This window comes from Anser cygnoides, chromosome 3 (genome assembly GCF_040182565.1).
Source record: "Anser cygnoides isolate HZ-2024a breed goose chromosome 3, Taihu_goose_T2T_genome, whole genome shotgun sequence".
NCBI lineage: Eukaryota > Metazoa > Chordata > Aves > Anseriformes > Anatidae > Anser > Anser cygnoides.
The window spans coordinates 85,485,808-85,509,637 of NC_089875.1; the positions used below are offsets into that span (position 1 = coordinate 85,485,808).

Here is a 23,830-nt window from a genome sequence, read left to right on the forward strand (position 1 = left end):
AAAATAAATCAGTAAGTAATTTTTAATTCATGGAGTCCAGATGAGTTTCTTTGATGGTACATGCTGGTCTGTGTGAAAGGAACAGCATTTGATAGCATAATTCTGATGATACTTAGTATGTTACAGATCATATGCATCCATTGAACTGCAACCAGAGAGTGAGGGATGGATTTTGGGGCCACCTCAGTGAATGTTTAAAGTGAGCTTTTAGATATATGTCTGATACTCTGTAAGCTGAAGGCATTATTAATTTTGTTATAACTCACATTTCTTCATGAAATTCCTTCCCATGTAAACACTTCTTCCCAGAATGGTAATATGAATACATATATTTGCTTCTTAATGACAGGAAGAAAAATGGTTGTAGCATCTTCCATCTACTTCCTCCTTGCATTTCAGCAAAAATACGTATTTTGAGAGTTATCGAAGGTGGAAGAGGGTGTGCAGGTTCACTTGCTTACAGGCTCTCGTTAAGCTGTTGGGTCACACAGTGCTTGTGTGGGGTGTTCTGAGCTCAGGGTCATTCCAACATGCAGTGGGTTGATAGCCTTGAAAAAAATCGTGCATGTTAGGCATGTGACAGGCAAGTGCGTGTATATTCTTCAAAGTCTATATGCTACAGTCATATCCAAGGATTCTGGTATATACGTATCATTGGTTTCTGAATATCTCAGGGGAAAAAAATCAGAATAAAATGCATCTCATTGGTGTGAGGCCTCTAAAATCTAAATTAACATGTTAAATATCAGTACTTACTTCACTCTATGCCAGGAACTGGGAGACCACTTGGTACATGTCTGAGGTTCCCCGATGAAGACTTAAAAAATACGGTGGGAGGGATAGCATTAGGCTTAGCAGAGGGTTATAAACAGATCTGAGGAGTGTGCACAACCACTTCCTTTTCTCACCTGGTTCCCAGTTATAAGAGCTGTAATTTCCTGCATTACTCTTTTGAGATCCGTGGTATAATCTCCAGGATCTTGAATATTTGAAGAGACTATGAGGAGGAACCATCTAAAACACCTAACCACCTGTTTAATATGTTAAAATGGAGTAGGAACACTTCTGGGACCTTAGTTGAGTCTTCAATTAACTTTTTTTCCAGTCGTTGTTAATAAATATTTGAATATAAGTTTACCAGTGAGACAGTTTGGACTGAAAAGTTTGAGCTTGCTTCAAAGGCTATTTTTCAAAAAACTAAATTCATGATGATAAAACACAACCATAGCCACTAGCACAGGCTGCAATAATATGTCCAGTGTAGGTCAGCTGAAAGTGTTGCCAGTTTTTCAATGTAAAATGCAATGTACATACTTTCACTTTCTCTCTAGGGATTTCAGAAAGCTCCTGTTTCTGCAATGAAAGCGAGAGAGGCCATTATTTCTTTATGATGACTTCTGGAAAAAACATTACTCTTATAAATATACCATTTTATTGAGCTTGAGTATTCCAGTTTTATGGCAAAGTTTATAAACATTCCTCTAACTTTTCCCAAGTATAAACCCAATTAGGGATGATTTTTCAGTTAATACGTGAAGACTTCATTTAAATATTAATGGTGGTGGCAACTTCTGTAGTATCAAAGAGACACAAAAAGGTTTTTTGCTAGTCTTTGAAGGTTTACTTTGTGTGAAATTTTGAATATTGTGATGCATATAAACAGTTGTATTAAAGTTGTAGAAAAATAAGTTGGTAGTAATAAAATGGTAGTTTAGGTTAAATTCTGGCTAATATTTTCAAAACAATGAATTACTTAAACACTTCAGAAAAGTGTTCTCTGTTATTTTCCCTTACTTTTGCATGTGTAATACTGAATCTCTTCAGTAGGTGGTTTTATTTAGTTGATAGACCTATCAGAAATCTTTAATTTTCCATGGTTATTGGTCTAACAGTATTTTTTTCGTGAATCTCTTTCCTGGTCCAGAAGAACTGGAGGGTTGTTCATCACAGGTAAAATCAGAGAACAGCCAAGTAGTTGCAACCCAGTTTTGTAGCAGTGGTGTGATTGCTCAGAATGCCACGTATGCCAGTGGAGCTGCAAAACACTTCATATATAGGGTGAAGTGCTCAGGTTTTAGGCCAGCTGTTACAAGTCAAGGAGAATTTTTCTTAGAGGCAACTACACAGAGCCCATGGAACCCTTCTGAACTTCTATTAATTTCTGTCATCTTCAACAAGATACTGACACTTCAGCTTCATGGTGCCAACTGCTGCAGTTTAAATGTAAATTTATTAACTTGCATTGCTATTTCACTTAAAGAGCTTATTGGAAAAGCTTTTTATTAATACAGAATGGTAAGCTTCTGACCCAGAAGTAAGTGGCACATTTATTTTTCTTGAGAATCTCTGATCCCCTTACGCTAAGGCATGGTGTGGAAGCTGTTACCTACATTGTTACTGCTCTGTGTAACTGCCCAAGGAAGGGCAGGTCACCATGCCCAGGAGCTAGAGACTTGGGTTGAACACATACGTGTGTGTTTATGTAATATTTTCTGGTTTGGGGTAGCTTCTGTGTGATGTGCACTGGTGGTTACCTAATTCTATTGCTATTTAATTTCTGCTGACTCATCAATTGCTTTGCTAGCATTTTCCTGGAACATTAAATTGCACTAGCCTTACCAATCAAACAAAACCCATTCGGCCTCTGTAAGGGAAGTAAGGGTGCTCTCCATCTCACTAGAATGTGTGAGATGACTAATGTCTTTCCCTGGACATGATTCTCCTCTATGCTTATCCTTTGTTAGGAAAGATTTCAACACAGTTCAGTCTTGCATAATCTCCTCCTTGGATTACAGTAGTTTCTGGCCTTCTTGGTGCACACCTGGTTTCCTTCCAGGCCATCCAAATGCTGTTGCCAAACTTGTCTTCCTCTCCTGCACTTTATTCACACTTCCTCTTTATTCAAGTCTCCTCATTGGCCATGCATTGCTTTACTACACCAAAATAGTTTTTGTTCTTTCATGGTTCTGCACAACTTTGTCTACTTCTATCTAATCTCTGCTTTAATTACACAGCCCTGCCACTCACCACATTGTAATTTTCTTTGTTCTCGAGAGAATGTTCTTTAATCTTCAGTGAGGAGTGCCTTCCCATCTTTACTTCTGCAACACATTTTTTTCACTTTTTTCAATTTTCAGATGTCTATTCAAAACCTACCTTGTGTATGTCCTTTCAACCATTCCACACTGAGTGTGTACATACAATTAATTTTTTTTGGAAATGAATGTGAGATTTGTAGCATATTATTTAAGCATTCTGCTGACCATTTGTACTGCAAGTTTATAAAGGCAGAAAACATTTCTGTAAGCTAGTCTGACCTCTTGCGTAAAATAGGGCTTTTGGTTACAGTCAATTGGTTTTGATGTTAAATTCTTTAGTTATAGACATCAGAAACGGTCAAAGTATCATAGCATTGGTGGTACTATACCAAATTCAAAGGTAAGATTATCACAGATTCCTAGGTTGGAAGAGACCTCAAGATCGAGTCCAACCTCCGACCTAACACTAAGTACTCCACTAAACCATATCGCTAAGCTCTACATCTAAACGTCTTTTAAAGACCTCCAGGGATGGTGACTCCACCACCTCCCTGGGCAGCCCGTTCCAATGCTTAATAACCCTTTCGGTAAAGAAGTACTTCCTAACATCCAACCTAAACCTCCCCTGTCGCAACTTTAGCCCATTCCCCCTCGTCCTGTCACCAGGCACGTAGGAGAACAGACCAACCCCCACCTCTCTACAGCCTCCTTTAAGGTAACTGTAGAGAGCGATGAGGTCTCCTCTGAGCCTCCTCTTCTCCAGGCTGAAGAAGCCCAGCTCCCTCAGCTGCTCCTCATAAGACTTGTTCTCCAGACCCCTCACCAGCTTGGTCGCCCTTCTCTGGACTCGCTCGAGCACGTCCATGTCCTTCCTGTAGCGAAGGGCCCAAAACTGAACACAGTACTCGAGGTGCGGCCTCACCAGAGCCGAGTACAGGGGCACAATCACTTCCCTAGACCTGCTGGCCACACTGCTTCTTATACAGGCCAGGATGCTGTTGGCCTTCTTGGCCACCTGGGCACACTGCTGGCTCATATTCAGCCGACTATCAACCAGTACTCCCAGGTCCTTCTCGGCCAGGCAGCTTTCCAGCCACTCATCTCCCAGCCTGTAGCGCTGCTTGGGGTTGTTGCGCCCCAGGTGCAGGACCCGGCACTTGGCCTTGTTGAACTTCATACAGTTGGCCTCAGCCCATCGCTCCAGCCTATCCAGATCCTCCTGCAGAGCCTTCCTGCCCTCGAGCAGATCGACACACGCACTTAGCTTGGTGTCATCTGCAAACTTACTGAGGGTGCACTGGACACCCTCATCCAGATCATCGATAAAGATATTAAAGAGGACCGGCCCCAGTACCGAGCCCTGGGGGACACCACTAGTGACCAGCCTCCAACCAGATTTGACTCCATTCACCACAACTCTCTGGGCCCGGCTATCCAGCCAGTTTCTAACCCAGCGAAGCGTACGCCAGTCCAAGCCCCGAGCAGCCAGTTTCCTGAGGAGAATGTTGTGGGGAACGGTGTCAAAAGCCTTAAAATTACTCCATCCATATTTGATATTCCCTCTATCTGTAGTTACTTTGGCTGTGACATTTGCAGAGCAATGCTATATGCTGTTGCCTATAGCTTTCTTTGGAATATAACTTTCCACAGTCAAGTTCTTCACTTTTGGAACGTGCTTTATAAATTTACATTTGGCCACATTGAATAAATATATTTCCGTCTTTACCCAGGCTCAGCAACCTATTTCATAATTCATGACAAACCCATTTTTTTCATGTGTAAACTTTCATAATAATCACTTTATTTTTTTCCCAACTCATTACTGTTGTTAAAATACTTTGTGTCTAAGCATGAATTCTTGTAGGCCACACCAGAGGGATAAATGGTGCTTGCTTTTTGATTCTTCCATCCCATCTCCTTTCCATTAGTTGCCTTTGTACCCCTTTTCCCATGATACTTAGATTGTATATAATGGAGAGTAGACATAGATGTATAGTTTAGTTATATGAGTGACCTTACAGATGTAAATAGAGTGGAATGGAAAAAAAATAATCAAATGCTTAGGATATATTGAAGAAAAACATCCTAGAGCCCATGTAGATGGAGTTCTTGCAAGGGAGTCAAAAGAGCAACTGGAAGTTTGACCTTTGTTTCTATATCTGACGTTTAGACAACAGAAGAGCTGTGGAACAGTGATCTGGTGGTTTCTAGAGTAACTCCATCCCTTAAGACAGTGAGATTGACTTCAGGCAATTGGAGATGTCAAGGTTATTTCTTCATATGTAAAAAAAACTCAGACCAGGGTGATGGCAGAAACTGTATCATCACAGCATGATTATAAAGAATCTGTCACAGAGAATAAGTTCAGAATTTCTCGGGGCAAACTTATTTTCCTAATGCAGTGCTAGGCATAAAACCCATATGTGATCTTGATTCCAACTTAGTGGAAGTGCTGTGCTTCTTTTTCTCTTTTGAGTCAGTAGAAATGAAGAGAGTTGCTTGCAATAGGTCATCTTCTCTTCATCTCTAGAATAAGAAAACGTCTAAGTTTCAGTGTCCTCAAGGACACGGAACATACTGACTTTCTCAGGAAGAAAAGTGAGGAAGCCTCGAATCCCATGCTTCTTGGCTGTAGTCTCTGAGACTTCATCTGGCCTGCATACTGGAGAAATTGATAAATCACAGACAGAGATTTTGCCATTTTCCTGAGATGTGGCCCTTCAGCATCTGCTTGGTGACTTGAAGCTGAGATTGCTCTTCCTTGTAAGCCCCTGAGAGGGTAGTTTATTAAGCAGGCGTCCTATAGATTGACTGTGGAAGGAAGCTGGGTCACAAGAGAGCAGGCTGTCATACTTCTGTCCAAAGTGCCGAAGTCCATATAACCACTATTAACATTTAAAGATTGAAGATACTACTGTTTTTCTCTTCTTGTGGATGGTACCCTGGATTGTGAGGGCATTCAATCTACAGTGCCTAAGACTGTGGTGTACACCCCAAGCATAAGATGCAATTCTGTCCCAGCATGCTCGAGAGAAGAGAGATTTCTTTTCAGCTCCTACCCATCTTCTCCTACTGAATTGCCACTTAGATCTCAGCGCATGCATTTACCCACCTAGTGAAATTATTTCATATGCCAGAGTCTCTTTTTATGAGTCTGCAGTGTTGGCTTTGACTGACAGGATTCCAAATTAAATTTGAGCTTTTCTACTTCCCTGATTTTGAAATGGATGCATGCTAAAACAGTTTCTTGGTTAAATTATCATTGCTATAACATATTGGCTACCAGTGGCTGGTGGGACATAGTACAGAATTCATCAGTTGCTGGAGCACTCAGAAGTCCCATCTCTTTTTCCTAGATGCTTGGAATAAATTTCTGTTTTACGCTTCCCTCCCTTTCAAAAATATGCTTGAGGAAAATAGGGATTGACTTAAGGAATATACCATGTTATCTAGCTAGGGACATGGAATACTTTTCACATTGGGAGATGATGATCAGTTGATCTTGTTATGAGCTATTTTGGAAAGAATCTCTGATGTGTCCAAGGTGGACTGCAAGTTTTCATGTTTTTAGTTATAGAAACCTGAAGTTAAAATCAGTAATTGTAAAACCTACAAAAACATTCTGTTGCAACCTACTTTCCCCGTCTCAGGGTAGACAGAGGAGAGAATTAAATAACCCGTTTCTTTACCATCAAGTACCATGAGAGTACGCAGTCCCAAACCACTTCTTAAATATCCTTCCCAAAGTCCCAGGATTTTGTCTGATTCTGGCAATTCTCCATTGAAGTTGATCTTGGAGTAAAGGTAATAAAGTTTAATCTTTTCTACATCATAGAATAATAGCTCCATTATGAAGTACGGGGGTTTCCTGTTTGAGGTATCATACGAAATTGAGGTTACAGTGGAAAGGCAGCGTAGCATGCTGAGTTCATTATAAAACAACTGGAGGACAACTGTGGAAGAATGAAGTCTGTTCTTAAGGTCCAACCCTGTGACACGTTGGGTACCTCTCACTTGAGGCATCTTTGAGATTTAAAAGTGCTCAACAGCTCAGTAAGTGTGGCAGCGAGGTCATAATTCAAACAGGATGAAAGCTGAAGCAATGTAATCATTCTGGCTTTTGTGTATGCAGAAGAAACCCTTTCTCCCTTTTAATTAGAAATGTCAAGTGAAATCTAGGCATAATGGACTTACTGATATTGTGTATGGTAAAGGATTTTCTTCATAACTATAGTATGGATCACCTAAATTTAGTTCTAAAGATGTTAGTGTAAATGCAAGTACTTAGGACACTGAAAAAAAAAATCGAATTCTATCCTATCTTTACTTTCAGTAGTTTTCAATACATTATTTGTCACACTGCAAATACTTGTATTGCCTAATAGAAGAAGAAATTGGTCTTTGTATTTTTGTCAAATAATTAATGCCCTAGTCATTACAGTTAGATTTTATCGTCCATTTTCTGAGACCACACCTGGAGTATTGTGTCCAGTTCTGGGCTCCCCAGTCCAAGAGAGACATGAACAGACTGGAGAGAGCCCAGCAAAGATGATGAAGGAACTGGAATGTCTCTGCTGTCGGGAGAGGCTGAGGGAGCTGGGACTGCTCAGCCTGGAGAAGAGGAGGCTTGGGGGGATCCTACCAAAGTTTGTAAATACCTGGAGGGAGGGTGTAATTTTTTTTGAAGTGTAATTTGTGCTGCGGGTAAATAGGACACTTTGCTTTAAAAACACTATCAAGGATTTGGGGAGGGTGTGGTTTGTTTCATAAACGATCAGACAGTACACAGATTGTGGAGTGTATTTAACCTTTTGGAAATACATTAAGAATTCCTATCACCAACCTTTCAGACATACCTGAAAGGCCATTACTTCTTGCTTTTTAACATTCAAGGTGAAAGCTGCCAGTGATGGAAGCGATTTCCATCTGCTCATTATACCTTAAGTAGCAGCTGAAAAGAACAGATGTACTGCCCCAGGCTTTGTACTAATTTTGCTATCCAGTTGCATCTTTTATGTTAGAGAAAATAATTATAAACTCATACAAATATAATCAAATATGCAAGTAAATGCAGACATCTTGTTTTAACCTCCTAAAGCTACTTAGCAATCTTTAGGATCTGGCAGAAGATATGATGTGATTTCCAAAAGGCATTGCACTTGCTCTAAATCACTCAGGTCTAATTCAGTAAGACATCAAAGCATGTACTTAAGTTAAAGCAAAGGAATGATCCTGTTGATCCAAGCTGGAATCCTTATGTGTTTAAGAACCTTAATAAATTAGCCTTTATTGAAAAAGTATTTTTAAATGCTACTAGACACAGACAAATAAATACAGTTTAAAAAAAAAAAAAGAAACATTCTGATGTAAAATTATCAGCCAAGAATCCCTTTTTATTTCTGTTGTTTATAGTGCAAACTCTCTCCCCTTTTTTGGAAAGTGGAGAAAATTAGGATCTGGGTAGTGAACACTTGAAGGTTTATTCTCAAGAGAAGATACAGCTTTTATAAGCAAAGCTAGTTTTTATGCACTACGTTGCAAAATTCCATCTTAAAACACACACGGTGAATGCAAATTTAATTTGTGCAAATGAATGGGAACCTCTGCCTTTTCCAAGTGCAGCTCTCACTTTAATACAGCACTCTGAGAAGTTGCCCAGAGAAACATTTCATGTCCAGATTTAGGAATCTGGGCTTCTCAGAATATATGGTTCTCCTAATCACAGTAATTGTTAATTGTAATATATATATAATACCACATTTTTCATCCTGGGAGATCTATGTAGGGCTTCCCTGTGACGTTTCTATGTTATTGCTGACCACCGTTCAAGAGCTGCTGTACTTCTTTTTGATATTTTTGGCCAAAATTTAGAACATTAAAAATCTTTTATTTGCAAAGTGTGTTGGCATGCACTTGTGCAGGGAAAAGCCTAGAACTGAGACTTTCTGAATCTTTTCTTGGTAAATTAAAATTTCTTGATAATCTGAGCAAGTCAGTAGTTATCACTGAATTTTTAAGAAATGTTTAAAGATAGCAGTCATGAAGTGAGCAGCAAACACACTCATTTGAAATCAGATACAAATGGTTGGAGCTGGACAGGGTGCCTTATCGTACAGTGTAATGGATTTCATATGCTCTTTTTTTTGATAACAGATCCTTTTTGGTTTAGTGTAAAGCCATTTAATTAAGACTACTCATTATATTCAGAAAGCTTGAAGGGCTTACTGACGACCACTCTGTATTTTGAGACGGCAAGTTGTGACTTGCACCTTTAGCTACAGCTGAGGATTCAGGAGGGATAAAGCTACTCACTCTTTCCAGATGAGATGGATTTTTCTCTTGGTTCTCTGTTTTTCTGATTTAGTCTGCCCAGAAACTTGACCAATCCATCTGTTCAGTACCCTTCCCTCTCTCCGCCAAGGTGGGACAGTGCCAAGTCTCTAAAGAAGAGCTGAAGAGACTGAAGAAAAAAATAAAATCTCAGATCATCTGTCTCAAATCTACACTCATCTCTTTTAAGTAAATATAAAACTGAAGGTAATTTGAGCTTGTTGGTTGGTCTAAGTCACAGTTAAAGCAGCTAGAGCAGTATCACTGAAAAAAGAAGCAGAATAGCTAGGAGAGGCAGAATTACATTTTCGGGCTCAAAGAGTTTTACTTTTAACTTAGGTGGGCTCAGTATCAGGTAACAAGTGAACCAATGCAAATTCTTGAGAAAACATCACTGTAATTCATTGTGTTTCCTTCAAGTCCGTAAGGAATGTTGGTATTTTTTTATTATATATTTAAGGAGAAAAACTGTCAAAATTTATAATACAGTTTTTGTTTGTTTGTTTTCCCTCTGATTTAACGCAAGCGTTAGCCGTGCCTGCAGACCTCTGCATTTGTGGAAGTTTCTCTGTGGTATGTTTTTTCATGCCAATGATCTAGTCTGTTAGTGCTGATGTTTATGTATGTCAAGAACAGGGTGTAAGAGTTCGACTCACGTCATGAAACTTCAGAAGTGTAAATTACTTGTATAACAAGCGTCAGACTGTCTCTTTATTGTGTCATCCAGGCACCTTCCTGCTGAAGGGACCTGAATAACTTTCACAGCAGAGAGGAGGCAGATTGGTGGTCTGCCCATATGAAATGACTTCGACAGCACTTAGTACATGGTTATGCAGGAGATGGAGGTATTTTCACGTTGCAAAATCGCTAAACAAGTTGGTTGTACTCGCTCAGTCTCACACCTGCTTACTCACAAGCCTCGGGACATACGTGTGCAGGTGGTCTTGCCAGGATTGCCCCTGTGCAGCACTGAAGGCAAAAGGGCCTTGGCTGTCAAGTCCACAGTGGGTTCCTTGTGGCTGAAGATGACAAACTTGATGTAGTACAGGTCATCTATACCTTTAGGATCCAACAGCTATACTAGCGTTGTTCTTTTTTCCACAGGGTTTTGCTTATTTCAGTCTCCATAAATATCAGACGACTTTGCTGCCCTCACTTTGTGTCTCACACTGTGTTTGTGTCCTCACTTTGAACTTTGAAATATTAATATTTTTTCTACAAGAAGAAATAAAACATATTTACAACAATGTTGTAATGTAACAACGTTAGGTTTTACAGCCCTGAGACATCTAATAGCTAATTCAATGAGCTATTGAAGTAGAGGAAACCTACCTCAGATTCTCTCTATTATTATTCCTTTAATAACACTTAATGCACACACACACAAAATAGGATATCTTTAAGTGTTTTCAATGTAATGTTTCAGTAGGATGGACTCCTAAGTCTTCAATTTAAAGAGCAAGTAGTAGACTCTACAAAAATTGATTAAATTAGGAGAAATGCTAGGATGGATGCAGGTTGAAATGAAGTTAAAAGCCCAGGAAGAGAAGGTACCCATGTCAGAAGAGCTGTCGGGCAGGAAAGTGGGAAGGCATCCCTTCCTGAAAGCCTTGGGACAAGAAGGAGACTGTAGCAGTGTCATGCTTTAAATCTGCTTTGAGCAATGGGATATATGGAAACTAGCAAGCTTAAAGCACTTGGAGTAGGAAGGAATGAGCTGGTTTCCACATTGTCCTCGTGCACTATAAATGGTTCTGGCTGGCAGAGGGGTTGAGTGACGCACAAGAAAAGGGAGAGAATGCCAACATTGCTATCATTTTGGTTTTGCTCCTTCTTAGGAGTGGGTGTCAGCAACCACTTCTGATGGATTTTAAGGCTTTTCCAGTTCCAGACCCACATGAACAGAGAAAATATTCAAATAGGATTCCGAAAGCATTAAAAGCCTGAAAAGCAACCACTTGTTCCTTTAGGAAGCTTTCCAAAACAATGGCTGGCAGTAAGAACAAATGATCCAAATATATTTCTAGAAAAATTTCTTCACTATAGAAGTAAGCATGGATTTTACTGATCATATGGTTTGAATTCAAAATGATGCCCAAACTTTTATAGCTCCCATTGGATTCTTGAGGGTTTTCCTTGTTTGAGGCTCTTAAGAGCGTAGGGTTGCCAAAACGCTAGCATGATGTGTTTAGTGGAGTTAAGGAGCTGGGGACATTATTCTCCAGACTGTTACATAAAAATATAATCCATAGAATTAGTTTGAGAAGTTAGCATTGTTGTCACAGGCAGTTCAATAAAAATGTGTAAATAAAATTGCACAAGCTAAGGTAAGGCTGTTACCCCAAAATAGGTTGTTAATACGGAGTAGTATTAGAGTGTTTTCCATCAGCCACACGTTATTCTAGTGGGCTGGTTCTTTTTCACCCATTGTGTCCAGTGTTTGCCTCCAGTGCTCAATGACAAATCTAAAGTTGTATGTTTGCCACCACTCTTGTCTGCATTTTCTGTCCTGAACAAGGAGAGATGGCTTTGAATTTCTGCCCAGCTGCATTGTGATTCAGACTGCCTGTGTGACTTCGAGCAGGAGCCTAAGATCCGAACGCACAAAAAGATGTGGGTGACAAAACAGGATTTACAAGGGAGAATGATGGTCTGGATTATTGCCTTCTAGGGATGATTTACGTATGTTTAATCATCTACCACAGTGACAGATCCCAAGCAGGCGGAAGAGAGGAATTCACAGCTACAAACCACTTGCGGCAGGAATCCCGCAGTCCTAGCCAGACTGCTGAAGCCAGGCTGTTGCTATCAGAGAAGTGTTTTTTTGCAGAGCAAGAAAATAGTTAAGAATTTTGGAAGACATTTACTGTGGTTGCACTGAGGAAGAATGTCTTCCTGATATTTATTTTCTGAGTGTTGGTAGTCAGGGCCTAGGCCCATCATTTCTTCAAGTGTTCTGGTTAAGGCGGTTGATGCCCACTGGGTAGGTTCTTTCTGGTTTATTTGTATCACCTTCTAACATGAACCTACACGGCAGTTACCTGCCTCTCCATTTCCCCATTACCTGCTATCTATTCTTGGGTCAGTCGTAGTGGTAGTTGCAGAAATGTTGTCTTTGTTTTAGGCAAATAATGGTATGATATGTTAAAAGTAATTCATGCTTGCAGCATTATAACTATGTGCAATGTTTCCTTGCTTCCCATGGCTGTTTTTGGGGATGCATTCAAAATAAAAGGATATTAGATTACGTTTTAAGTTGCATGTCTTCATATTTCAAATATGAAGATGAAATCCTCCTAAGGAACGTGATGATCAAGTTTATCTACTTAGACAAGCAGTACACAGGTTAGCACCTTTATTTCACACTATGGCAATACAGAGTCCAATACTTTTAAAATACAGAAAAGTATCTCTTAGGGTTTTTTCTATCATGACAGTTTCTTATTCAAAGGTCTTTGCCTCCTAAATTTCTTGTACTGCTTGGAGCTGCTAGCACTCAACTGCAGGCCTTTTCTCTTTAACACGTCCCATGTAAGGTCAACCACAACCATTTAATGGTGTGGGTTTTTTTGTTTGTTTGTTTTAAATCTAATTATTTTGTTTGTAGCAGACCTCAGTTACTTCCTTCTGGACATACCTGAGTCGCTGTACGTCATCTGAGGAAACTCAGTGAGGTCAATCTGCGCCTTATCTGTAGCATCGATGAACAGATGTTAAGATTGCCATGTCTTAGGAAGTTGCATGCTTTGTTTTTTTTTTCTGTAATGTTTGAAAGATGATATGAATTACGGCACTGTAGTGGCCCACAATTTCTGGAATGTCTGTGGTTTAGAAGGCACAACAGGATTTGATTACTTAACATGGGCAGGCCATGAAGTGTTCAGTTCCCTTCTCATCCAGCAGTCATTTGTCTATCATATCTGCCTATGAAGAGGTGCATTTCCAAACTGAAAATTTGTGGTGAAAATATGGTATGAGGTGTAAAAAAAAAAAAAAAAAAAAAAAAAATGAAAAGAGAATTGTTCTGTTTTCATGAGGTTTGATTCAAACAGTTTCCCTTTACGGTGGAGAAAACACAAGCTAACACCATCCATCCTTCAGAATGCTATGGGAGCTGAAGAGGGACACGGAAAGGGAAGTGAAACTGAGCTGTTGGTTGCAAACATCATTTTAGGTTTTGGCTCAAGTTTCTGCTGTAAGTGATTGTGATAGTAAAATAGAAGTCACAGTAGAATCGATCTAGAAATTGGTGGCAGTTTTGGTGTGGTCACTTCTTCCAGAACAAAGTGTGGCACCTTCGTGGCCAATTCATTGTTGCAAGGGGATTTTCTGGAACGCCGGGGATTTACTGTTCCATATTACATGGTAGTGTGCCGAGTATAGAGTGAGAGCTTTCTACAGGGACTCTAATTTAATATAATTCACGGGGAGTTTTGATATGTGTCTAGAAAATAGAGAAAAATCAAATGCAGATGAGAAAGTGGAATGTTATATATGGTAAAATAAAGAAACAGACGTTGGCTTAATGACATCAGAAAAAAGACTTCCAACCAAGTTCCAGGGCTTGAGAGTGTTAATCTCATTAGTTTCAAATTGTTATCCAAATGTCAGCTCCTGGATCCTTATGGAATCACAGAAATTCATGTCAGATACTGAATAGGGCTAGAAATTTAAATTAGTTATTGAAAAGTAGCTGCAGTTTCTTTTCTTATATGAACTCAGTGGTGATCTACTGTACTCAAATACTGACTAGCCAGATTCCCTTTCAAATGATTGCCTGTCATTATGCTGCTGAAGAAGTCCAGTTTTTTCCGTAAAACCTGAAGATGTATTTATTTTCAGCGGGGATTGCAGTTCCTGCCAGTGGAATCTCAGTAGTTCTGGCTAATTGTAATGTGGTTGTAAATATGTGATTTCCATGGAAGTTAATTTAGTCACAGGATTTTATTTTATTTTTTGCTTTTTCTATATTGATGGCTTTGCTTAACATGGCTGCCAAACATATGTATAGTTTAAAGAAAACTCAATTACCATTGGAGTAGAGTATTTATAGTGAACTGCTCGGTATATGGATGTATTGCTTTCCTGGGTGAAGCAGGAAATGCTTGAGATCTTGTCTGGTTAGTCTCTAATAATAATTTCATAACAAAATTACAAACCATAACTCACAGCAATTGTCCTAGTAAGAATTTCATAGCAAAACCTTATTTCGATACTTTTAAAAAGTTTTAATCAAATGGATGGTCCCTTAGTCTGTGCAAATTGCCATTAGGTTTACCAATGTTTAAAACACTTTTTAAGAACTTTTGTGTAATATTATTCCAGGGTGGGATCCAGTTTTTATGGTATTTCCAGAGCCAAACTTGTACGGGCAGTTCTAGTACTGACCCTAAATTTTAAAATATTCAAGTTGTACTTTTTTTTCACATATGACATTCGGTATTCTAGGGTGTTTTTTTGTTGTTGTTGTTTGTTTTTTTGTTTGTTTTTCCTGTTGCTAAGATATTCCGAGCTGGAATTTACTCAAGTCTAAGGACTGAAGGATGCATAATAATAATACTAAATTAATGTGACTTCCATTTAAGAAGTACCCTTACTGGCACACCAGGGCAATCTTTTATTTATTAGACACTGGCATATGAGTATAGGAGGTATTAAGAATCTAACATCCAGAATTAAAACAACAAGACTGCTATATTCCCTTCTTAGATGATTTTAGGTGTATCCAAGGTGCCTAATGCCTGATGAAGTCAACGTAGGCACCTAAGTATACTAGAAAAATCCTGCTGATGGCTCCCTGGTGATGCAGCTTTGGTATGCAGTGGGTGCAAGGCAGCAAGGTGTCACAGTCTTGCAAATGCTCGTCTGCAGTTGCTGTGGACCCTAGTTTGAGAGAAGGTACATTAAACCACGGAGATCAGGGAGTCAAGTAATCTCTTTAAAAACTCTTTGTTTGACTCTGTGGTCAGTAGTGCCTGTAAAGAAGTAAATTGTTTCCAAGAAATGAAATAATTGGCATTAACCTTGAGACGGTTACCACAAGGTTCACCAAAAGGTACTTATCCATGCAGTTGAACTGTCTCATATAATTTAGCTAATATGACTAAGTAGTTCATCTGATGCAATTGCATACTATATTTTCAAAATACAGTTATATGCACATAGCATATACTGAAGGTTTCAAATTGCTTTAGGAAATTCCAGTTTGAATTCTTTCATTGGCTAAAAGCATGAGAAAACATTGAAATGCACGATAACTTTGATCAGAGCGTACTATTTAAGAAACATTTAGTATTCATATCAGACAATCAGTTCTGACAACCCAGTCAAACAGTAGATGCAGCATTTAGATAACCTCATTTCTGTGTATACACAAAATTTTAGTGTATATTAACCAAGTGTAACTCATTTGAAACTTACAGCTATTGCTTTCCTTCCTTAACATGCTCTCACATGTTTATCATTTGTCTGGATTAACAGTGTTTCTGCTAAATGTTTCTTCTATAATAAGAATAGTCAAGCATGGCCTTATGAGTGATGTGCTGCTGACCTGCATAATAACATTAAAATAAAATCCATGTTCTTTGGATTTATTCTTACTTCTTTATTACCTTCCCTATGGGGCCATTTATTTTATTTTATTTTTTTTACTCATTAGCTGATCACTTAGTGAAGGCTTCTGCTGAGATGTCTGCAGAGAGATCTGCTGGGATGTCTGTAGAACATTTTCCTCTAATCTTTTAATCTTAACTTAGGAGTAAAGTATATTGGTACTCCAATTATTCCTTCTAGATGATTTATGTAAGATACAGAATATCACAGAAGTGTATCAGTAGATGTCATATTATATCATTATCATATTACACTTGTATTTAAAACCTGATTGCAAATGTTAATAGCTTTATAATATACAATTATGTATTGTTCTTAACTTAAAGCACTTTTTTTTGTCTTTCTAGGTATGGCATGAACTGCCTCATTCAATTTGAGGATTTTGCTAATGCCAATGCATTCCGCCTCCTGCATAAGTACCGTAACAAGTATTGCACTTTCAATGATGACATTCAAGGTAATAAACTCTTTCTCTTCTGTTATGATGCTTTTAAGTCAGGAAAAAAAAAAAAAAAAAAAAAAAAAACAGATTTTCCTGAGGATTTTACTTGAGGATGTCCATTATGGGGTCACATTTTGCCTTGGGTTTCCTCAAGCATGGCTTTATGATGAGCTGTCTTTGCTCTTAACCTTTCCCCTCATTTACTTCCCCTCTCAAGCTTTATTTAGATGTTCACTCTTTTTTTTTCTTAATAGTTCAACATATGAATAGCTTTCTCGTATACATCATTAACTTCAGATCTTTGGGAAAATGTCAAAGTTTGAGCCTGGACTGTACATCCCTCAGGTTTTTTTATCACTCCAGTGACAACTGGTCCACTGTTTCTCTGTGTGACAGAGCTTTCTTGGTAAATGTCAAACTTTATTTCAGTTCTTAAACTGACAACTCAGTTAAAGACCTTTCTGATTTGCATTGCACTCCCAGGGCTGCATTCAATTTTAGAGGGAAAATGACTGTTTTCCCATCTGAGTCATTTGTAGCAGAGGGCAAAAGGAAAAGATCTAGGATGAGAACAAAGACCTAGGATGAGGAAAGTCAAGAGCAGAAGGCAAAGCCTGTTTGACTGGGCTCTGATGTGACTTTTGGGGTTTTGCCTAGGTCTGTAAGTGAGGGGGATTGCCTCCATGCTCAGCCTAGATAGGCCTCATATGTACCTTCGCTCCCAAGAAGAGAGGCAAGCTACTCCTTTGGTGTCTAATTTCTTGTTAGAAAAAGAGCTCTGGAAAATAACTTTCTCTAGGAACTTAAGCACACTTACTTCCATCCCTGCCAGCAGACTTGAGTTCAGAACTGGAGAGAGGCACCACGGGTAGGCCCTGTGCCTTTCACTGCCTCTTGGCCCCTCATGATTTCATGAGTAGAGGGAGGTCCTCTGTACTGGTGAGATCAAAAATGGGAATTTAACCCTCTTCATTTCTAACAGTTTGCAGTGACACTTCAGGTCAAGCATTAGGTGCTCGAGCTTTTAGGAAGTCATTCCGGAGTCATTCTATTTCAGGGACTCATGCATTCCTTAGAAGTGCAGTCACGTGGAGTCTTTACATTTATTCAATTTCTGTGATCTAACTTGTGGTTGGGGGTCTTCTTGTATTTTCATGAATGATATTTGGGATTTCTTGGTGATCTCCAGCCCTGATGCTTGTTTAGCTTCCAGCAGGTGAAAGCAGATGCATTTAGCCTGCTCCAGCTCTGACATTTGTCCTCGTATCTCCATAAATACTTTCAGCATCTTTTTTGTAGGAAGTCATCTTTTCCCCTAACGTGGCAGTAGAATAATGACCAAATATAGATCCAGTTATCTTTTCTCCCTTCTCCTTCTTTCTGTTCCAAGTTTATAAAGCCTAAGGATCTCTCACCTTGACAACATTACTGAGGGTAGATGGTACTAACTTCTTCAGCAATCCTTCTTAGAGGTTCTCCTTTTCTAAATGGTGTGATTTTTTTTCCAGGCTACTTCAAAGACTGGCCTTCTCTGTTTCCAAATTATATTTTCTACTCCTAGAGCAGTAAACCTGACAGGCAGCATAAGGACAACAGAAGCAAGCAAGGAGAATTTTGTTTGTTGTTTGCCGTCTTCTTATAAAGATAGTGATTGTACAACACATTAAACAGAGTTTCTCTTAGTCCAAATATGTGACGAGCCAAAGCTATTTTAAGGATAGAAATAAATTAGTTTTTCTGATGTTTCGTAGAAAGACTTGCAGCTTTTTTCACAATCACAAGATAGCCAGACAACGAATTCCTATATATCTTAGTGATATCTTAACGCATCTCAAATCTTTAAAAAGCTGATATACGATCCTGACTTTTTCCAGGCACTATAAAAAAAAAAAAAATGAAGAAAATATTGGCAAGCTGAATACCTATTAGCAAGTAGTAACTTGGACAATTGCAGTTGTTTTCCGTTAGCTCGGAGCTATTTGTAGGGCCATGCCCCTAACTGATGCCATTGCAGAGCACTTGCCAAAGTGTCTGCCAACACTGATCATATAAAATCACTAAGTACTGGCCATTAAGGGTAGCATGTAGGCACATTCAAGAATTTCTGGAAACAGTTTTGTCTCCCTCACATCTTTTTCTCTGGAAAAAGCTTTGTGACTTTTTCTATATCCCAATTCTGTACTCAAGGAAAAAGGATTGTGACCGACTTCAATAGCTCTGTATTAGAAAGAATGATGAAATTACTCCAGCTTTCTCATTCTAGAGAGCATTTTGGTTTTTTGGATGGGTGTTGATTTTTTCCATTATGATAATTTCTTCATATTTATGTTTTTGGAATATTTTTATGATCACAATAACAGTGATGTTGCTTTACGAAAAAAATACTTATTTTCTTGGATTCTTGCTTGTTTTTATTCTGACCACAGGTCAACTTGCTTCATATTTTTTTCTCTGAAACATGGAGGATATGGTTTTCGGAAATGAGAGTCAGTGAAAACCTTCAAAACAAATCCCTTTATCTATCTGGCTCTCTAATTATTTGAGAGCATTCTTCAACATTGGCATGTTTTTGATAGCAATTTCATATATGGGAGAAATACTTTAATGTCAAGCTTTACAAAAAATTTTAAATGTCTCGTTTAAATTAGGTTGATAACTTTAGTCGCCTCCCAATATATTTAGGAAGGAAGGAAGGACCATAAGGACAGAGTGGAATTTTCTTTAAGATATGAGACTTTTTTTTTTATTCTCTCTCTCAAAGTCCCGCCTTGGAATGGACCAATGTCAGAAAATGAATCAGGGCTTGTGTCACAAAACCAAGCTGTTTTTTTAAGGTGGAAGATGTTCTCTGCTTGGTGAGCCTCCCTGGAAGGAGGCAGGATGGGATCCGTGGTTTAGGAGGCTGAAAATCCCCTTGGAGAAACTAACCTTTTCCATTCCCTGCTGCATGGATGATGGACAAATCTCTTAATACTTCTTTAAGAAGAAGTCACAGGTGCAAGTTCAGAATTGCAGAGTCTAAAATCCGTAATCCATTTGCTTAGCGCCTGAGCAGCTGGCAGGTGGTGTATGAGCTCGGAAGCAACCTGGGTGCCTGCACTTGTGTTTCTGCAGCTGTAGCAGGCTGGGTGGCTTCACGCCTTACTCCAGAGTGCCTCTGCAACGCGGAGCAATGCTTCGTAGCTATTATAAAACCTAGCTGCTGGCAGAACGGGATGCTGTAGCGCTCCCTTTCCACTCCCATTTGAGTTTTGGTGTGCCTGCTGAAAGCGTTTTTGCTACTCAAGCACAGTCAGTGGCTTAAGGCAAGTTTCCACGTCTTAGGAGCTGTGCATTTATTTTACATGCGTCTCCCAACGCCCATCACACGGTAGTTGTTTTTAGTCACTGCAGACGTGGACTAATTTGAAACGGTGGCATAAGTTTCTCTAGCCTTTCTGCCTCTATACAGGCCAATTATTTCAGCTAATTGTTTCGATTTTCCCCACCCCTGTATTTTAAAATTGCCTCAATGGAAAGCGACAAACTTTTGCAGTAAAAGTCAATCTATATAAAACGTTTCTGTGTGCTGTATAATTCTGTAAGTTTTTATTTTGGCATTATAGCCCGATTTCATTGCGCAGTGCTTCCCTCCATTGTGGGCACAGAACCTGTATTTTATGCCAACAAAAATAATTTCAATACAGTGTACTTTCTCCATGCAAATAACTTCAGCATCCACCATGACTTCAGATGTCATTTGTTTTTAACAGCTGTGCTGTTTAATCGCAGCAACATTTTATTAAAAACAACAGACCTTAAATAAAAATGTAGAACACATGCAATTTAAGATTTTTTTTAATTCTCACTTCTGTGTTTTGATCTAAACACATACATACGCGCTAAGTTTTTAGCAGGCTGACATTTGAATAATTAGGAAAATTATATCTGAAAGTTATGTTATGACCAGCTTAACATTAAGTCAGTGCAATTCTCACAAATCTGAATTTCTCTGTCAAAAGTTCTCCTTTTTAACATTTCATTATTTTTAATGCTAACATTGGAAATGATTCATTTAGTATCTGGAAATCCCAGTCCTTGAAATCAAATTTAAAAAAAGGCTTGGGGTTTGTTGTTGTGATGGGCACGGGGGTCAAATACGTTCTCTGACCAAAAATTTGGGAAGTGCTTGTTATATGATATCTAATAGCTCAAATGTTGATATCATGTCTGAAATTCTGATACTAAGCATAAAGATTACAAAAACTCATTCCTAATATGAGGTAAAATATACTTCCAGGTGAAAAAGAACTTGGGATTTTTTAAATTTTAAAAATAGAAATCCAGTCAGGACATGTACTATAGGGTTCTGGGAAATGTATTTTTCTTCCAGTATATTCATGATATCAACTGTCCATTACTTGGTGGTAAATTCACATTGAAATCAACGTGCTTTCAAGTAAATTTCCTGTTTTAGGTTTTGTATGCTTTTCCTTATGCATATACAAGGATGTGCGCATACGAGGATTCCCCTCTTTCATTTTTTTTCTCGTTGTGGGTGAAGAAAAATCCTTTCTCATCATGGTCCTGGGCAGCCTACGCTGGGTGTCCCTGCCTGAGCAGGGGCTTGGACCCGGTGACCTGCAGAGGGCCCTGATGACCTTATCCCATCTGAGACTCCATGCTTGGACCCGGTGACCTGCAGAGGGCCCTGATGACCTTATCTCATGCTGTATCCCTTTTTGAAGATGCCAAACATTTGCTCTTTTAAAAAGGCTCCATTTCTCCTTTCCTGGAAACTTCCCTTCTTTGCACTCTGTGCTGCAGTGTGGGGCAGAGCATCAGGCCGTGTGTGTGTTAAGCTTTGAAAAGCCAGCTTATGGCAAGGAGAGAGCTTCCAGCTTTTAAATGAAGGGCCTTTTGCTTTGCAGCAACGCTAGGTTGCTTCAGCCCTTGCTTACCTCCGCACTGAGAGCAGGGACACGGGCACTGCTGCTGCACCGTGCTCAGGGGAGGGAAGCAAAGCGAGTGGAGAGGAGTCAAAGCCATTGCACGGGAGTTCAGCTGAACGGGCTGCATGTTGGGGATGAGTCTGGAAAGGGCCTACCCACAGCCTTCACCCCACTAGTAAATGAGATCACACCCTTTAGGTAGGATATTTACTCTCGTCTTTTCTCCCAGAAGGAGTAGAGGAGGGGAATGCATTTTCTTTTTCTGGCACTGTGTGTTATTTGGAAGAATGGCACTGTTGACATATGATTTCCATTATGTTGTGTATTGAGAAATAGGAGTCTTAGTTTTACCACTTCCTAATATTTTAGTCAAGAATGAATAATTCAGATTTTAGGATGTGCTACAAAGCTTCCTCTCCTTCTGTTTGCTGGCTTTTAAAGATAATGTAGAGAAAATGACATGAAGGAAATGCTCATATTTGATTACATTTTCAAAAAGCTTTAAATAACGTACAAATTCTTCAGTGCCATAAGCCATTTATTTCTCATTCAAGTTAAACTGCAGGCAATAAAAAATAACTTCTCCATCCTTGTGTTTTGGGGCTTTTTCCCTCCTTTTTTCTTTAATTGTTACATCTGCTGAAAGAAGACTGCTCCAAAGCGTTTACACTGTGCCAACCCTAAAAGGCTGCAGTCTCTAGGATTTCCTGTGACATATTCGTGCTCGATGATACTGCTTACAGTACCAAGCAAGGCTAGAGCATCTTGGACAGAACACAAAGACTTGATTAAAAAAAAAAAAACAGTGCACATTGAAATTTTGCATCTAAATTGACACCTCTTTAGAAAAATACTCTCCTTTAATAAACCTGCTCTGGTTTTTCTTCTAGAAATGTTGTGAAAACAATACCTTTGAACAGTGTCCATTTTATTCTGCGCACTGTGGGTTTAACCTATGCTCTGTGGGAGAGGGAAGGAAAGAAGTTTCTCTCCTTCATGTAGCGATGACAGTAGGAAAAGCAGCGAGATTCTGTTTCTGAGCCGTAACATTCACCAGAACTGGTTGGGCTTTGGCAGTTGGATGTGAATTGCGTTTTGATTCTTTTCAAAAACTCGACCCGGTATTCACGGTGAAATTTAAGGTCATGCTATTAGTCAGAGCAGTTCCGGTTAAACAGATCTGCCTTTCACGTAGCCAGCTTTCCCCTCTTTCATGAGGAATGAATAAGGGAAGCTGCTGATGAGGAGTGATGACAGCCACTGCCAGCAGCAAGCGGTGATAGAGAATTCAGTGCTCTAATAAACGGGGTCATTATGCTTTCTAGAGTCAAATGGCTGAATAAAACCAATGTAGAGTACTTTTAAAATACCATTTTTAGAGCAGTTCTTCTGTACAAATGGTGATTCATGAGCAACAAAAACCTTTATATATTGCTCTCCTAAAATTTGTTCTGAATTGTGCTGATAATGAACATGTGGGTAACAATAACTCACATACCTTGCAAATAATTGACACAAAATTTGGTTGACTTTCAACAAAGTGTTTAATTCATTTTTTTCATATCTCTTCTCTTTTTCCTTAAAACACAAAATGGTATTGTAGTAAAATGTGTAAAAGTCTCTGACTGCTCATACATAATCGCTGTTCATTTTTCCAGCTAACAAACCTAGCAGGACATCAGCCATGAAGATAAGCATGATCCCAGCATTCCATTCACTATAAATTTACAGGGTTTCATTTTTTCCTCCATTGCCAGAAAGTGGCTTGAAGAGCCACTTCCTCAGCTCTCCAAGAGCACTTCTGGTGAGGCGGCCATGACTTGTGGCCATCTCCTGCCTGACAGAAGGGACTTCAGGGGCTGGAAACAGACTTCTTTTTCAGGAGGCCAGATCGATGGTTTTAGGGATAAGCCGTGTTATGTCAGCTTCTTCCTTCTCTCCTGCAAACACAGCTGTGTAACAAAATAGAAGCAAGCACTTGGCATCCAAAGAGAGGATGGGGTTTTATTGAAGGTTATGAGGATTGTTTGGTAGAGTACCAAGGGAAACTGAGAAGGCGGTCGGACTTCTCTGGTTTGCCATTGTTGGTCTTTGCCAATTTGGCACTTTCCAGAGGAAGACTTAATTTCGTCTGGGAAAGAACCAAGCTAACTCTTGGACACTGTGGTGGGGAAGTGTCTCAGCCTGACAGTTGGTGTTCCTGAAGCCATGCCTCAGAGAAACCATTTAGTATTTTTATTTTATTTTTTTTAAGAAATGCAGAAGAGAGTAAATGATCTCAGCTCTGAGCAAGTAATAAAAATGACTAAAAATGACAAATTTGTATGGTCTAAACATTAAGTGGGCTAAGAACAAGGTGTCCTGTATTCCTGATGATCGAAGGGAAAAGTCATAATCACAAAGCACATAACAAACTTTTTTAAAGCTCTACAGACACTTTTTTGAACTGTTCAGGTAGGCAAAGTGACTCTACAGCA

General features: G+C 39.2%; 1 protein-coding gene across 1 annotated transcript in view; it reads left to right on the plus strand.

Moving 5' to 3' along the window:
- Positions 1 to 23,830, plus strand: part of ME1 (malic enzyme 1) — a 180,686-nt gene that overhangs the window by 127,185 nt on the left and 29,671 nt on the right. The window contains exon 7 of the mRNA XM_013180081.3: positions 16,328 to 16,437. Coding sequence (XP_013035535.3) covers positions 16,328 to 16,437 — 110 coding nt within the window. The remainder of the gene's footprint in view (positions 1 to 16,327; positions 16,438 to 23,830) is intronic.